The 17,861-nt window shown below is 40.1% G+C and overlaps 2 protein-coding genes across 2 annotated transcripts in view; one reads left to right on the forward strand and one right to left on the reverse strand.

The window, feature by feature from the left end:
- Positions 1-6,707, forward strand: part of STT3B (STT3 oligosaccharyltransferase complex catalytic subunit B) — a 50,119-nt gene extending 43,412 nt beyond the window's left edge. Inside the window, exons 13-16 of the mRNA XM_080611613.1 lie at positions 689-862; positions 1,744-1,857; positions 2,946-3,158; positions 5,163-6,707. Of these exons, the coding sequence (XP_080467739.1) occupies positions 689-862; positions 1,744-1,857; positions 2,946-3,158; positions 5,163-5,243 (582 nt within the window). The 3' untranslated portion in view covers positions 5,244-6,707. The remainder of the gene's footprint in view (positions 1-688; positions 863-1,743; positions 1,858-2,945; positions 3,159-5,162) is intronic.
- A 5,069-nt stretch (positions 6,708-11,776) lies between these two features.
- OSBPL10 (oxysterol binding protein like 10) overlaps positions 11,777-17,861 on the reverse strand; it is a gene marked incomplete at both ends in the record, with an annotated part of 106,237 nt that continues 100,152 nt past the window's right edge. Inside the window, 4 exons of the mRNA XM_080609596.1 lie at positions 11,777-11,821; positions 12,574-12,727; positions 14,256-14,438; positions 15,859-16,045. Of these exons, the coding sequence (XP_080465722.1) occupies positions 11,777-11,821; positions 12,574-12,727; positions 14,256-14,438; positions 15,859-16,045 (569 nt within the window). The remainder of the gene's footprint in view (positions 11,822-12,573; positions 12,728-14,255; positions 14,439-15,858; positions 16,046-17,861) is intronic.

Below are 17,861 nucleotides of genomic sequence, written 5' to 3' on the forward strand. Positions count from 1 at the left end.
CCTTTTACTACAGCAATACATTATAACACCTTAAGTACAAGAGCTTCAGTAGCAAACAGAACTACTGAACTGAAAGCCAGTTACTGATCTAAGTGAGCTTTTAAGTGTGGCAAGTGACCAGTGTGGAAGAGATTCTGGATACACCTTTGGAAAGTGTTTCGAGGCTAAAACTGTATTACGCTTTTAACTTAAGGATGTCTCTATTCTGACATTTCCTCTGTGTAAATTTACCTTGAATTCAATGCTACCATGTACCATGTCGCATGGCTGAGTTGTTAGTGAAGGACGGAGCTCAGGAAAAAACAGACAAAACAAGAAGTTACTAACATTCCACATTGGGCTGTGTTTACAGCCTTGAAAGTAATTTTTAATTATTTATTTTCTGCAACATTTAAGTTCGTGGCAATACAGCCATGGCTTGAAAAAACTTGCCACAAAAGGAAAACCCTTATTGTTACACTTTCTACTCAAAACACTCAACAGGCAGCACTCCTCTTGCACAGGAGAAAATATTTTCAGTTCAGGTTGGGCTTTTGAGTTTCTAAATATTCACACTGAGTTTTCTTTCTCTAGAATGGAAATGTTGGCAAGTATGTATCCTTGGGCTGTGGTCTGTCAGATACTGACCTGTAGATCTGTTTGATAGGCAGCTGTGCAAGTATTTTAAGATATTTTTGCTGTGGTACAGGTGGGAAAAGCAATGTCATCAAACGAGTCAGCAGCATATGAGATCATGAGGAGCCTGGATGTGGATTATGTTTTGATTATTTTTGGTGGTGTCATTGGCTACTCTGGCGATGATATTAATAAGTTCTTGTGGATGGTGAGAATAGCAGAGGGGGAACATCCCAAAGATATTCGGGTAAGTGGAGGGCAATCTCTACTACTTACTGCAATTTTATTTGACAAAATGTGTTATGGGTTGTTTCCCTAGAACAGTAGGGAAACTGAGGCCTGTAGCCCAGTTTCTTTAATATTTATGCTTTTGAAAGGTAACTTCAAAAGCTTTTCACTTGTTTTTTTGTACGTTACTAAAAGTACAGGGTATCTTATAATTCTTGTGTGTGTGTCTCACTGCACCATCATACCTTAAAAAAGCAGGAGTGTTCAGACTGTTTACATAGTTGGTATTACAAATGCCTTCAAACTCCATAATAGTTGACAAGTTAAAGTGTTAACTTAAACTTTACGTAAGTCAGTATTATGCAGACATCTGGGAGATTGCAGAAGTCTGTGGTAATATTTTCTTAAACCTAACAAAAACTTCTAGATATTGAGCACAGGCTTAAGGGAGTAGCCTGTGTGCATAGTTTCATCTTGTACTGAGGATAAAAATGGCAGAATTTCGTGTTTAAACACAGTGCACATACATTGCAGACTTCCTATATTAACAATACAGTGCTTTTCACCTTTCTGAAGAATAATTGTGATTGATCAGTTTTCCAGTAACTGCTTACTGTGTAGTATTATTGTGCTGGTACCCATTTTGTCATGTATTTAGGAAGATTGGTCCATTGGGGTCTTGGGTTTACAAGCAGGTAGTTTGTAACTGTTTTACTGTTAATAACCACCATCATTTTCTGTTTTAAGACCTAGCTTAAATCAGCTTTAAAATTGTAAAAGTCAGTTTAGATTCTTTATGAAGTTTGGTTTGTTGTGGTTTTTTTTCAGAGAAGAGAATGAGTAATGACTTTAATAGGTTCAGTTTATATTGACTCTTTGTATTTTCTTTTCTTTTTAAAGGAAAGTGATTACTTTACCCCTCAGGGAGAATTCCGGGTAGACAAGGCAGGTTCTCCAACCTTGCTGAACTGCCTCATGTATAAAATGTCCTATTACAGATTTGGGGAGATGCAGGTCAGTGCGACTTCTATTGGATCTTAATTGAAATGTGAGAAAAGAAATGTTATTTTGATGTGTTTTCAGTCTTCTAGATCGAGTGTTGCTTGTAGTAGCAGAATCAGAGGCAAGAGTCAGCTCTTCAAATTAAAACACATCTAGGCATGGTCTACTGTGTATAACGTTTAAGAAAAAAGCATTTCTGCTCTTAACCTGCACTTATACTTGACTTTTTGCTGTCCTTGACACTGCCCCAGATGAGCATCTTAATTCTGCTATGCAATGTGCTTGCTAAAGCATTAACTAACTGTTACGTTTTAGAGAGCTTTAGGTTTGGGGTTTTGTAATAGTAGCACAGAAGTAGAACTGCTAATTGACTATTTTAATACCTGTCAGAAACTACTGACAAGTAGTTTCTCTACATGTATTTCTATACTAGTCGCATCAGTGTATTAAACAACACTACACTTACTTACTTACTCAACATAAGGGCATAATTCTCCGAGTCTTCATTCCCTTTTAGGATCAGCAAGCACATATATGTAGTTAAGTCCACCATGTTTGCTTTTTTCATGTTTGCTTTTTTCCCAAGTGCCCTTCATTCTGATGTGTTAGCACAAGAATCCTTTATTCAGCTAAAACTGAGGCCAGTGGATCTGATTTGCAACATGAGGTGGAGAGTTGGGGTGTGTGTCAGATCTAACTCACAAATATGAACTATTTCTACCTTGTATGGAAAACCATTAAAGTACAAATTATTGCACTGTCGAAGAGAGAGCAAAAAGGAGCAGCTACGCTAAAAAAGGCACTACAGGCTGCTGCATCTCAGACTTCCACCGAGTAGTTCCATCTCTGAATGCAAACATGATATTTCTGTTGAGACATTAAGGACGCGTGTAGGAGTGAGAAAGAATTTGTCTCTTTCTCAGCTGTGAAAAGGAACTGACAGGTTTTTTTCTGTGTAGTAGTAATCAATGCAAGAGAAGGTGTTCTTTGACTAGACCAGCTGATGTCACACCCTTGTGGTATGACATACCATGGTTTGCAGGGATGGGTGGTTTGGGGTTTGTCTCATTTGAACTAATATGCAACTTTCATTTTTATAGCTGGATTTTCGGACACCCCCAGGATTCGATCGTACACGCAATGCTGAGATAGGCAACAAAGACATTAAATTTAAACATCTGGAGGAAGCCTTTACCTCAGAGCACTGGCTTGTTAGAATATACAAGGTGAAACAACTAGACAACAGAGAGACATTGGATCATAAACCTAGAGTAACCAGCATTGTACCGAAACAGAAGTATTTGTCAAAGAAGGTGGGTTCCTAGTGAAGTAACTGGAAGGGGTCAGGAGGCAGCAGTTTATTTTTAACAGTGAATCATATAGCTGGTGAATTATATATTTCCACTAGCCAGAATGTTACGGATACTGTTCATGTTAATTTCCAATATCAGACCTGCCTGCTGGTAATAATTGTTAATTTACTGTCTGCTTAACTTAAAAGCATGTGAAGACACAAGGCTAGATTTTTTTTAGGCAGAATGCTAACTGGAAGTAGAGTGTGTCACTGGCTGTTACAACTCTTAAGTCTTCATGTAACTGGAAGTATAATCTCTGAAGTACATCAGTTCATGTTTCAGTAACTATGGCTCACTAAGTAAATAATGTGGAAGTTGCTTTCTGACTTTGTTTGAAAGTAGTGATGCCTAGAAGTTTAAAAATGGCAATTTTGTATGAAATAAATTAAATATGAAACTTTTGTTGATGGAATTTTAGTGTCTGGCTGCTTACTGTTTGAAGTCATCTTCATGGTGTTTTAAAACAGTGCTAGCTGTGGTGTGCTACCTCAGCCTATTAAGAAAGATGTGTTACCAGGGGAGCTGGGGAGACTCCTAGGAGCCCAGCCCTCTCCTCCACAACATCTCTTCTCTATATACTCAAATACATGTTGCAAAAGCAATTCCAGAATCTTGTCAGAAACAAATGTATAACAAATTAAGTTAGTGCAGGCTGTAAACTTACACTGTCCTGGAAATACAAGTAAAGAATATCAGAAGGTAAAGGCGCTTGGTTTCGTAATCTAGTGGAAGGTCATACAATAAGGTGTTTGGGAGTTGCCTCTGAAGCTGGGCTTGCCTTGAAAGGGCATTACAAGCTTTACTGTGCCTGTCATACACTTACCGTGTAAATTTTGATCTTAAGTGACAAGCAAGGCTATATTTACTCATGACAGACGAATTGACCCCACTTAAGCTATGGATACGTTGGTTCTGTGTCTAAAGCCAGGATAAAAGCTGGTGCAAATTCTGATCTGTCACCAACTCTTGCAATACAAACTGGCTCTACTTCCCACTAAGAAATCTGAGAACCACCAAAGAGCAGGCGGTGAATGCCTAAACTGGGATTTACATGCGTTGAGGACTCTGTAGTAGCCACAGGTTTTCAGCAATTGCTTCTTTACTGGCAATTCAGTCCATCTCTTATCTCTCTTCCATGTTAGGAATAACATTGTTCAAGCTCAGAGATAACTCTCATGCAATACTCAGACATGTTGTATCTGTCTCACTTTATAATAATAGTGCTGCTGTTGTTATTAAAAATAAAAGTTTGAATGAATTGACATAATAGAGCCTGATGGTAAGCACAGCCAAGTGCAGCAAGTGTGGGAGCTGCCTACCTGTCTAATGTGCACAAGGCATGTTGAATGTACAATTCCACCTGCCACAAACTAACTCTATTTATAGAACTTTGAAGTGTTACCTAACACTAATGCTTTCCCCCATTACTACCTTAATATATATTTAATAAAATATATTTAATAAAATATGCTGATAAAGACATATGAAAGCACTAAGTAGCCTACAGACCAATGGCAGAGGATTAGAGACTAAAATGTGATTATTCAGTTTTCTCTTACTTTTAAAAAATGCTGCTTTGAGTAAATATTTCTGTCATCGTGCTAACTTCTGAGAGAATCAAATACTGCAAAAGATGCAAGAAGGTTTTTCCAAACACAACTAACACTCTGCTTTTTGGGTGTATTAGAGCTTTATCGTGTTGGCTAATTATTAATTCTGCCTCAGCACAAGCTTTGAAAACAGTTCTACAGATCTGATAGACAGGGCTTGCAAAAAGCAAAGGCCGGGCATGAATTAAGAGTCCCCATTTTAAAAATAACAACTGGATAATATACGTAATTGAGGGTTTACCATCCAAGCTCTTTAAAATCAGTCTAAAGATCAGGCACTGAAATGCACAGCATTAAACCGCGGTCAAGACTAAATCATTAACTAATACATTTTATTCTGTTTTCTTTTTAGACCTCCAAAAGGAAGCGTGGCTACATTAAGAATAAACTAATTTTAAAGAAAGGCAAGAGACCCAACAGGAAGACAGTTTAAATACACTGTTCTGATTGCTAATACGAAGCAGTTGTCCTTGAGATAACCAGTCTTTGCCTTTAGCTCGAGTCATGTTTCACAGCAACATGAGGGTACAGAACCATCATTGGTCCAGATTATTGTACAAAATTTTCAGGCAATGTCTGATTAAAAATATTGGCTTATTGAGAACAGCTGTTTTTAGATTTGTAATGTGAAGCAGGACAGATCTGCTATCCAAGGCTAGCAGCAGGTTTTTTTATTGGTACATATTACCCTTCAAATCTGTTGAGAATTTGGACTGACTTTACCAAAGAACCCTGTAATTTGGTCCTTGGCACATGCATACTTGTCAATCTTTTTTGGAAAACACTGTTCAGCTGAATAGCAGCAGTACATGAACTGGAATGGTGAAATCTAAAAATTACTTGTTTTCAACAATAAAGAGGAAGCAGAGCTCTCTAAAATCAGACTTTCAAAATGAGTTGCTCCGATGATTACTTTTCACTGGTTTCTTTCAATATCCTTTTACTGTTGCTGCAGGCCGGCTTGAGCTGGAGCATGAGCAGCAAAGCTGCAGTTTTCACCAGAGCTGACAATTGGATGCTAGTTTTGATTGTCCAGGCTGCTTTTGTTTAACATGGGATTGCAGTATCGCTGCCTTACGCCATCACTTCTTAAGGTAGACAAGGCAAATCTTGCACACTGTAGCTACAAGGGCTAAATTTGTATCCTCCTGAAAAATCTGAAACGACAGTAATGAATGCAATAGTGACACACAGCTCACTGAGCACCACATCATGGCTGGTGCTTCACAACAGAGGTTAAACCTGGTTTAGGTAAATGTTTACATTGGTAATACAAGCATAGTCTGTGTAATGGGGAAGGGAAAAGAAAGGTTGACAGGTATACAACCCCCTTTCTGTGGCTATCAGAGAGGATCCGCAGACCTCTTCCCCCCTCATTGCCTCAAGTTTTTCTGGAGATCTCTTTGCATTTTTATGTAGAGTGCTTAAATCAATTGAAGAAATTCCTGCTATAGTGCTATTTGCTTTGTCTGTCTTTTATACTGTATTTTTTTGGTTGGAGTTTTGGTTTTTTTAAGTGGTGAAAACTGTCAGATGAAATGCACTAAATATAAATGGAGACTGAACATGTTCACTTTCCAGCTACAGGAAAACTTTATAGACTTGAAATTTTTCTTTAATTGAAACAAAAGGGTTTTGCCCTTTGTTTTCCTGCCACAGGTTGTAACTTTTTATAGAAACAAAACTTGCATCAGTCACTTGATATAAAATGCAGAATAGTATGTACCTTTCATGAAGAAAATATAAATTTACAGTGTTCTGTGAGAATGTTACTGCTGACTTCTTTCCCAAGGTGTAGAATATTTTTTTGATTTATGAACTCATTTTTGACTCCAGTGGTTTATACAGACCAATTCTACAGCTGCAACATTTTCACAAAGGTAATTAAATCTGGATTTCTGGCCCCCTGGCGTTTGGAGATCTCATTTTATTTTGTTGCTTTAAAGCTCAGTGCAGACCAGTTGTTGACTATAGGGGAAAATAAAGTTAATTCAAGTTTTGTGTTAAGGGTGTTGTGTCAGTTTTGTTGATTAACTTGGTAACATGTTGCTTATAGTCCTCGTTATGAATTCAGTTGTGCAAGCTCCAGAATGCAAATCTGCTGACCTCATGAAGGTGCCGTAATGCAGCCACAGCAGCTACTTAATGTCCTTCCAGCTTAAATTTGTTAAGCCACACACAGGGCTTCTGCTGTACAGTGGCTGTATTCCTGTGAAGAGCAGCAACCATCTGTCCCAAACACAGTGTTGCAGTGACTCCTTCCAGCCACCTGGAGCAGCTCAAACTGTCTCAGTTTGCTTACCCACATGGAGAAGGGAAAGGTGATGATGGGCTGCACTATTTGTCCTATCTTGCCTTTTCCACACAGATCTGCATCCTGCCCCCTCACCACTGGTAAAAAAATAAGTGATCTAACATTTGGAAGAACAGCTGAAAGGCAACAGAACTGATGCTGCTGGTCAGTCTCTGGTTTGGCAGTAACTCAGCCTTGGTTTAAAAAAGGAAGGAAGAGGTTGCCCTCCCTCCATTTACAAAGATGTAAAGGTATCTTTACAGTTGGGTCAGATTGGTTTCCATCTTAGCTGACAGTTCTCTTTAACAGAGCAGAACTAAGTGAATCCTGTCAACTTTTATAGTGTTTTTAAAGCTACATGAAAGAAAAATAAGCTTAACTAAAACTAGAGGAATCTGAGCTAGCCTGGGCCTAAAGTTGTCTACCACTTACCTGAGCTTACTTAACTTTAACTTGACTTCAGGACTTCAGCTGAGTTACACCTCTTCTCTCCAAGAACTGGACCACACTTTTTTCCAGCCAAGAAAGCTAGCATCTTGCATTACTGGCAAACATATGGTCAGTACCAGTTCATTTCCTTAAGCACAGCCATCCTTTCTTTGTTCTGCTAGGTTGAATTCTGAAGATCTTGAGGCATAACTGCCACAAAACAGTAACATTCAAAGTTAAAAAAAAAAATAAAAAAAATGCTTAAGCCAGGCTCTGGTCTCCAGTTGCTAAGGGACTAAAACTGCAAGTGTCCAGAAGCCAGGACTGCACTGAGACTGTATTACTGTTGAAAGCCATGAGGGCAGAAGGCACTATTCATAATCCCAGGAGAAACTGACTTGTGGAAGTTTAATGGAGGGGGAGAAGTTTAATGGAGGAGAAAGTCATTAATTAAATATCATGACAGATAGATATACTCTTGGAAAAATAGCTGAATGCTTGACTCAGCTTTCTACACACATCAGTCGTACTGTGAGTAAAAAGTGAAAATAAGTCGTATTTGGCCATGACTAAAACTTAATTCAACCCAAAACGTACAACCTGTTCCAAGACGTGGCCTTGAAGCAAATGCAACAAAAGGCGAGGAACACGACTGGTTGTGTTTCCTGTCCTATTTTTCAGCCAGTGGTTTGCATTAATACCAAGTGTCTTGGCACAGTTGTTTCCAACACTGTGGATTAATGTTTAAAATAAACCAGAACTGCATTAGCTAGCACTTGAAAAATGTTGACCAGGATCCATGAAGCCTCTTAAGCACATTTTTCCTCCCTGTGCAAGTGTACAATGCTGCAATTATTTAGAGTTGCATTTTAGGCAGTATCTAATCAAGAATCTCTGTTCAGAACAAAGATTAAATGAAATATGATTTTCAGAAACATGGGAACACCTTCACTTCTTTTTTATTTGTCAAACAAAGCATATGTTGCCCAGCCTCTCCTAGAGCTACGATGGTGCCCAGCCCTGTTCTCCCTGAGCAGTGCTGTCCAATATAAACAGGAACTTATCTCTGTGGTGTCTGATAGTATGATCAGGGCAGAAAACCCAAACCCCAACAACCAACCCAGATTCAGCTGAAACATCACTTCCATCAGAGCCACATGAACTGCTCCTGAGGCACCTGTACCAGCTCACTAAGGCTTCAGTGGAAAGAGAAAGGGCATCCCACTACTAAATGAAACAAATCTTTTATTCATGAGCATTGTCATCTTAAAGTCACAAATTATGAAAGGAAGGCAAATCAGAAGAGACTGCCAGAGCATCTTTGAAATGATAAAGGTAAAAATTTTCTTTCTGAACATTCCTAACTTGAGAAAGAAAAAGGTTGCATAGGCTTTCCACAGTGTGCACACACAAAACTGAAGTATATGGAGGTTTCATTACAATTTGGAGTGTACACTGGCTATTTGGAAAATGTTCACTTGCAAGGCCAAGACAGCTATTGGAACAACCTATGGAGTGAGGGTTATGAATATTTAATTTTCAGTCTCGTAAAATACACTGAACGCAGAACTACCAGAAAAATGACACTTGTGAACCTTGTTCTGGAATCTCTCGCTGATGGGATCTTTTCAGAAAGGGCTATTTTCATGTCTGCCTCTCCCAAGTTACTTTGGAAAAGAAACAGCAGAAACAACATCAGCGAGTTCTTCACAGCATCAGAACCAAACAAAACATCTATCAGAATGTAAGTGGAATGTTCTGGGCATGCAGAAACAGCCAACCATGCAGACAGAAAAATTCTTCAATAGATTACAAGCATAAAATTACTCCAGTTTCTCCTTAAAAGAATGGCTACAGTACCCTTGTAGCCTCGACACTCGTACCACCAAAGCTGAAAGAGGTTTACTCTTCCAGGAGTGCAGGCCTGCACGCCTGATGGAGAGAGGTTTTCCATGGCTCTTTATAGTGAGTCTGTGGCTTGTTCTTTGGTGCATGAAAGCCAAAAGTTCTGGGAGGATGTTCCATGTGTTCAATTCTGCATTTTCGATTGTTCTTCGTGACAATATTACAAACCATATGAATACTTCCAGTTACTTATCAGACTGACCTCTAGAGCAGGAGAGGATCCATTAGAAAGCTAATCCTTGCAGGTGATGAAGTACATGTTTTCCTGACAATACTTGGGGTATTTCAGTGATTACTATGACGGCATCATTTTGGCTTTGTTACAAAAAAAATCAACTATTCCTAAAAATAAGATTTTTTTTTTCCCCTTAAAGGTGTTGGTTACAAAACCAAGCTCATACTGTCCACATTTCTTTTAAAAATAAGATTTACAATATTCATAACATGGATCTTTTTTATGTGCAAAAATAAGGACATACAAGCAGACAAAATAGCATTTAGGAGGAAAAATCAGCCACAGCTGCATTAAACGGGGATCTGAAGTTTGAACATAAAGATCTATTAACAACTGTTATGTCCAACTGAACAACTACTGGTGTGTTTCCTTGCATACACACCTCTGAGCAGCCTCTTGAGTTGCTGAAGGGATTGTCATGTCTACCAGACAGATAATGACGCAGCACACAAAAGAACAGATCTAAGCAGCACTTTGCCTTAAAAGATATTTGTGTCACATGTATAAAGCATAAGTTACTGTGTTAAGATAGCAGACAAAAGGCACAAAATTAATCAGTACTACGGAAAGGCCCACACTACTGCGCATTAGAAAACAGAGTGGTTTCTTGACAGGGCACAGCAGAAGTCAGCACATTTATGTTTGCCTTTTGTTGCTGCTCCCCGCAAAACCATCTTCACTGTCAACAAGCACCAACTAAAAAGCAATGAAGCCTTAACACACTTTTAGAATCCACTTCCTCAGTGTCACAGTGGTCACCTTACAAAGCCAGATCAGCCTACAGGACTCTTTCATTTTTTACTTTACAAAACTAACTATATCCTATTTTTGTTTGCTTCATTAATAAAGTTTTTGTTGCTGTAACAACTAACCTGTTACTTTTGCATCAGAAAATCATTCATCTAAGAAGGCTAGTTCTACCATTCACGCAAGTGTGTCATTTGGAATCAACCAGGTCAAAAGCAGAAGCAATCAGCACACATGGTCTGCCTGAAGCCTTAACACAGAATGAGGGGCTCTGAGCCCACCAGCTCGGTCTGACTGCCCCCAGCAGTGCACTGCTCAGCCGGTGGGGAAGGCTCTCACCGATCCCAGCTGCACAGCAGGAAAGGACTCCAGCCCAGCATCACCCACCTCAGTGCACAGCCTCGCCTTTGAGCAGTGGTTTAACTTCAAAGGCAACGTAGGGAATGCTCAGGTGCAGCGCCTCTTACATGGGGGTAGAAAGCTGCAGTAAGGCTGAGCTGGACACCACAGCTACAGCTGCCAGAAGGGATTTAGTGGAACATGTAACCCAAAGCATTGGCGCAATAGTACCCAGAACATTGCACAAGATGAGAACCACCCAAGCAACTGGCTCACTGGTGACCAGATCTGTTCAACAGCTGCAAGTATGAACAAAGGAAAAAGCGGGGACTCGGTGGGTTAGTGTGAACAATGCTCTTGAGAAGGTATTGCTACTTCTTATACAATGGCTGAAAATTTACACTCCTAAGTGACCAGAAACATGCTCTTGAATCAGCATCCCAAAGAGAAAGGATGCCATCAGCGTATCATTCTTAATGTCAAAGTGAGTTACTCAATGCCTGTTCAGACAGAATGACGGCCACTAAGTGACACGTCACATTTTAAGTGCAAAACATTTTTGGCATAAGTGAAAAATAGAAAAACCCTAACTAATAAAAAAAGTGTTTTCTTATATACTAGCATAGGCCTGATCCTGCAAGCACAGAACTCGGGGAGCCCCAGCTGGGTCCAGCTGGAGGCCTGTGCCCTAACACTTAGAGGAAAAGGTCTTCAATTCACTGTTAGTGTTTAAACTTGTTTACATGTAGTGTAAATAATACACACACAAGCATATACACACTGTGTGTGTAACGTGTGTACATATGGACGTGTGTGCATGTGTGCTTGTGTACCCATACACACAACATGGCTCCTGAATAAATTGCGAATGTCGTTATTTTGAGATGCACCATTCACAGTACACAGCTTCTCGTTGGTATCTTCCAATAACAGGACCTACTCAATGACATCTTCAGGTTATACACTGTATCATTTTAATGCCTTAAAGGTAAAGTTATGAGGCAACTGCTCTATCTCATCACTGGGTCTTCCAGAGAGGATTCAAGTAGAGCCAACCATCGCCCTGCAAGAAAATTAGGGAGAGTTTGCTAACAAGATTTACACATACAGGATCAGTGTAGGTTCACATAAAGCTAAAATAATACTCATCAACACAATACTCATCAACACAAGAAACCAGCCCCTCTCATCTGAAAACACTGTGGTTAATCAATTTACAGATAATTTGGGAAGGAGGGAAAAAATTACAAGTAGGAAGAGAAGCAAAGATGCAACAGATGAACTGCTGGTTTAAACTGCTGGTCATAGTGGCTAATGTGACAACACAGTCACATAGTAATTCTCTCAGTCAGTCTTAGTTCCCTTCCCCTTTCCTCTAGGAAAGGGCAAAGACAAACTTTAAAATCTGTTTCATTCCAAGCAGATGAAACCCAAGACTTTGAGATGTCCATGCTTAATTACACTGGACAAATATCCCTAGACCATATTCACTTTACTATGCTGAGATCAAGATTAGCAGGGGTTATGAGTACACAGCACTTGCAAATTAGGATGTGGATTTTAGGGTAAAAACCAGCTTTAAGTGCCTAACATTAGGTACCAAAAATTCAGGTTTAAATCTAACTGAAGGAAAGTAAACTGGTTTACAATATGGACATGGAAAAACTCATTGCTCTTCTTTAAGGGCCAGACTCTGGTGAAAATATAATTTACAACAGTCAGTGGTAAAAACCACAGGCAAATTGATCTGTCCCTAACATCCTCCTGTACACAGAAACATGCTACAGGGTCTTTGAAATAAGGTAATAAAAATACCTCTTTGGCAAAGTATTTTGGTTTCCACTGTGCTGCAAGAGCCACACGTTGCCTCTCTTCTGCTCGCTGTCTCTCTTCAAGGTGGTGCTTGTGCTCTGTGGCTGCATCAATATTGCCTTCTTTCAGAGAGTTGGTGACGTGCTGCCAGAGGTGCCTGTGTGGTGGAGAAGGAGCACAAGTGACAGCGTGAGAGCACTTCTCAGTGGCCACAGTATGGTGAGAAGTGGCCTGACACCATGTTCTCCATGCTGCTTTTGCAACCATATAGCTCATGAACCATCACTCTCCTGGGATGGTCACTGCATTTATGGACCAGATTCTCCAATTTCCTCAACTCCCAGTGTTTTGTAAGTCAATCTTCTAATCGCTTTTGTTCATGTTCCTGACTCTTCACAACCTAAGCTTTTTTCTCACAGCAGAGGGATTTATGTTTACCATTTCCTGTTCACATTCCTTACTGACGATCCACCCCCAAATGACATGTTCTGCATTTATTTGCAGTGATATTTATGAATTATAAGAGAATGTCAGCAAAAAGCCAAGAGTACATTAAACTGGGACACTAACTGCTCCCACCAGCTTACTAACAGAGGAGTTGGTGCACTGATTCTAGGGAGCCTTCTAGGTCTGTGCTCTCAAATCCCAGTTAATAATAATTCCCAGTATACAACCAAACTTGTTTTTCACGCTACTGACAGCATTCAGGTTCGAAGCCTTTTCACACTACATCAGCCCAGAAAAATACTGAGAAGAAACCAACTGCAGCTTTCACATACTTCCAGGGATGTTTAAATAAATGAGTTTCTGTTTACAATCTGATAAACTGTATATCCTGCAGAAACACCAGATAAGTTGTAATTTGCTTACTAGTATCCAAAAATTCCCAATAAATACACTGCAGAGCTACTGGCTTCCTTGTTTACTCCAACCTTTCTGTTCCAAAGCTACAGGCGAAATATGAGTTTGTGATAAGGAAGCATGTCTAGAAAGCAGCAAAATTATATTTGACCCTGCACACTGACTCGAGACACACCTTTGTACAATAAAGAGAATATATCTACAGGTAATAAAATGAAGCTTAACTCATGCTTTTAAAATCTCAAAAAACTATTCTAAAATGCACTAAAAATACTGATTTTTCTAAAGATAAGCATCAACAGTTATTGACAGTGATAATAACAGTGCAAGTTTTGTTCTAATGTACCTAATCAGAGTTAGGCACATGATGTGGGTGCTGAGAGCCTTAATACACGTGTGTGTGTATTTGTATCTCACACCGCATCACACTTTGCGTATTTTTATACATATATATATAATCTAAAATATATAAACCATGTATTTCCAGTGTAAATTATAAGATGTAACATTACTTGCATCAGACTAACTTGGCTACCATGTTACCATCACTCGAAGCAGCAGCTGAAAACACTGCACTACCATTTTCCAAGTGCTCATTAAAACACATACAAGCATTTTCCCCCTCCACAGAACTGATGTACATGTCACTATAATGTAACTTACGTTCCACAGAACCAATACACAGCTTCAGCTGTTTGTGCCTAGATTAATGTGCTGCAGCAAGCAAGGCGTTTTTGAACCACGCCATTTACAACTGCACTTTGCCTCCCTGTTCGGCTCCCATTGGAGGTTTGGAAGTGGAACACTAACACTTCTGGCCTTACCTGGACTCCAGTGGACCTTGCTTTGCTATCGGCCTAATCCTTTTCCTGATAATGGGCAGTTTGCTGGTGTCGATCACTTTGGTTTCTCCATTGCTGTAAGTAAATTCCAGCGTCCCATTCCATTCTCCCTGTGCCTTGCATACAATGGTGTTAGTGGGACTGTGTTTCACTTCAGCTGTAACCCTAATTCAAGAGTGAAGAAGAAAAAGAGATCACAGAAATAACTGGTACAATTTATTATTAGCATACGAAAGCACTACCGCAGCTAACACTACAGGCAGCTTTCTACATATACACAGTGATTTTTCAAGCACAGGAGTGACACTGTCTCCAAAATGAAAGACTCAACCCAAGGAAGGTTTGCTAACACAGCACTAGACAACATTCTCCCGAAGCACAGCCATAATGCAGCTTCAAACTCTGACACAGGTCTAACCCAGAGCTGTTCACCTCATCAGCCTGAAAAAGAACTCCTGACATTCATGTGACGTTTCCAGTCCACGCCCGAGCATAATGATGTCAGATACCGATGTCAAAGACTTCAGGTACCTCTATTTTCTTTTTTAGCTGTGAAAATTTACTTTTCAGCTGCTGAGAGGCAATGATCAAAGCCACCTCAGTGGTTCAAGAACTGGTCTGAGAGTGAGCAAAGTAGATAGGTAGGACTGGAAACCCAAAATGCAGGGAGAAGCTTCATGTGTGTGTGTGTGTGTGTGTGTATCTTATGAACATGCATATGTGCTTCAGCAAGCCATGTCAAGCAATCTGTAAACTCAGTTAAGTTGTTAAATTATCACATTAATACAGCACAACCTTCCCCAATTTTCCCTCACCCTGATGGCACCAATTATTAATCTACAACTTTCAGAAAAGGCCCTGTCAAAACAGCCCATGGTGGTATTTTCCTGAGCACAGTATTGAAATTAATATATATACACATATGGAGGAATAATTAGATCAATTGAAGTAAAGCAGAGGTACCCATGCAGAAGTGCAGCTTCCCATGGATACTGCTACAGCCCACAATACAACAAGGTCCTTTAATGACTGTGCCATCAAGTTGAGCATGGAATTAAGGCAGGAACTGTCTTGCACAGTGCCTCTCTGCACCCTTAATAAAGGGGAACCAAAGACACATAAACAGTATTTTCATCATCTGGAGTTTTGGTGCAGGAGGAGGAGACCCAGCAGGGAGCTACCGCTATGGGCAGCACCACTTTTGCTTCTCTCCTCCTTAGAGGAGCTCCCTCCACCTGGAACACTGGTTCATCTGCAAGAACCACACAGAAGCAGCAGCTGGTGCAGCAGAAACACTGCCTGTTCTGGTCCTGTACTTAGAGTGATTTTTACAAGCAACAAAATCTGGAAGAATACATTCATTTTAGTTTAATGAGACAAATACAGCCAATTCAGCAAAACGATACAAAACATAACTACAATAAACTGTGCTCCAAAGCTGTAAGTCATCCCAGACACTAATAGGAAAAGAAATTCAGATATCTGTCTTTAAAATACTTCAAGAGAAGAACAGAACAGATGCCCAAGCCTCTTGATGTTGAAATCCAGTAGCAGGTAAACATGAATAAGACAGTAATTCCAGTACCTGTGGACCTTGCCTCCATAGAATGGCTTGGTGTGGAATGTGACCGTAGCAGAATAGCCTGTTCTGGCACAAGTGATGTTGACTTTCCCTCCAAGCTCCACCCATGGGATCGTAAGTATCGAGCGAGCATAGGCACTAGGCAGGGTGAAAACATACTCTTCTTCATGTTCCATTAAGTGAAGAACACCTATTTAGGAAGAAGGTTGAAACTGAAATTATGAAAGTTCACTGGTAAGACCTGATAGTCACTGACCAAACAATGCCATCAAAATGTACTTCCATAAAGTGCACAACATGCAACTCCCCTTGAAGAAGGGCACTATCTGCTGAGGAAAAGTCTGCCTCTGGAACAAACTTCTTCAAACATTTTCAGCAGCACACAGTCTGAATGTGAACCTTGGCGACTTTGTGGTACCAAACAGCTTAGCAGAAAATCTGACTGTGTTAGTTATTTTCCGTTACCGACAAGCAATAAACCGTTAAAGCTGGGAAAAAGTAACACTTGCTTACAAACCCTCACACTGAATACTCAGATGCTCACTCAGCATCATCTCATAATCTCTCTCCAGAAAAAATATGGGCACGGCCAAAGGACTCGTCAGTTCTCCATTCAATCAGACATCACCAGGTCCACTTCTTACTGGTGGGGCGTAAGAGGCTCTCCCAAGGTCTAGTCCACATACAACTAGGAAACAAGCTTCAGGAAGCCACCTAGAAATTGCCTCTAAGTTTGCTCCTTCATTCCCAAATGCCTGGTTTCCCACACGGCCTTTGCAAAAGTCTAGCATCATCAAAGTAAGGGCCACCAGGGCCACTGCTCTGTTACCACCACCACCAGTGTCTCGGTCAGGCAAAGAAAATGACTGCCAATTCCATTTCATTCTGTAAAGGTTCCTCCACTCTCAACATTATGGGGTTGTAACTAAAAACAACAACATGCAGCAGCAATAGTAATTTGTTAAGATTGCACATCTGATCAGCTCTTAGTGTCTCCTGGGGTTAAGTATTCAGCTTCATCCCCACCACAGCTGTAGTTTGAGCTTCAGAGCAGGACATAATACCAGGTAAAGAGCACCTTAAATCTTACAGACAGAATTAAATAACGCCAAGTAGCTATAGTATATTTTTGATTAGAAATTTACACTATTTTGTGCCCCATTTAATAACTGCTTAAAGGCAAAAATTACAGCTTTGAATTTTTCACAACGGGGATTAAAAATAACCCATCACAGGAAGCACTCAGAACCCAGAAATATTTGAAAAACACCCAGATTTTGGCAAGTAATAGTATCTGTTTAGAAACAAGATGAGCTTGAGCCAATTTGACTTCACCCTGGGGTAGGCAGGGGAAGAACACGTTAGTAGCAGTATTGACTAGTTTGTCTATGTGTTTAAGGGAATCACAACACTACTTTTGCAAAGTGACCTAGCATGCAATGAAGAAGCACTAAATAGGAACGAGGCCCTACTATTGCCAACATGAAAATATGCGCTTAACACTGTATGAAAACACAAACCTAGAAAACAGTCAAAATTTTAGAGCACAGAACTCTGAGCAGAATCATCATCTTAAATATTGGCTCCAATTAACAGCACTCAGCACAGGCACAGGAAGCTACGCAACTCATAACTTCAGCCATCTGAAACTGCGCCACAGGAAAACATCTTTTGCAAACCAGAACAGTTCTATGCAGTTATTCTCAGGACTTCTGCAACCTCAGCTGCCAGCAACACCACAACCAGTAAATCTACTGCAGCAAGTTTGGCACAATCAAGCCAGAAGCTGCAAAAGCACAGACACAGAAGAGCAATGTCTTAAAAGCACCTGCAATCATTTTGTCTCAGCAAGTTGCTCATATCACTTGTGCTGAACCCTCACAAGCAGGAACATCCAGGACACAGCTGGAACACGCATATTTTGCCTCAAGGTTCTTTGGCTCCATACTTGCAGGTAAAACCAAGCTGAACACACTGCAGGGAGGCTGAACTACCCAACTCACGCA

Source organism: Psittacula echo (assembly GCF_963264785.1).
Source record: "Psittacula echo genome assembly, chromosome: 2".
In the NCBI taxonomy this organism is placed as follows: domain Eukaryota; kingdom Metazoa; phylum Chordata; class Aves; order Psittaciformes; family Psittacidae; genus Psittacula; species Psittacula echo.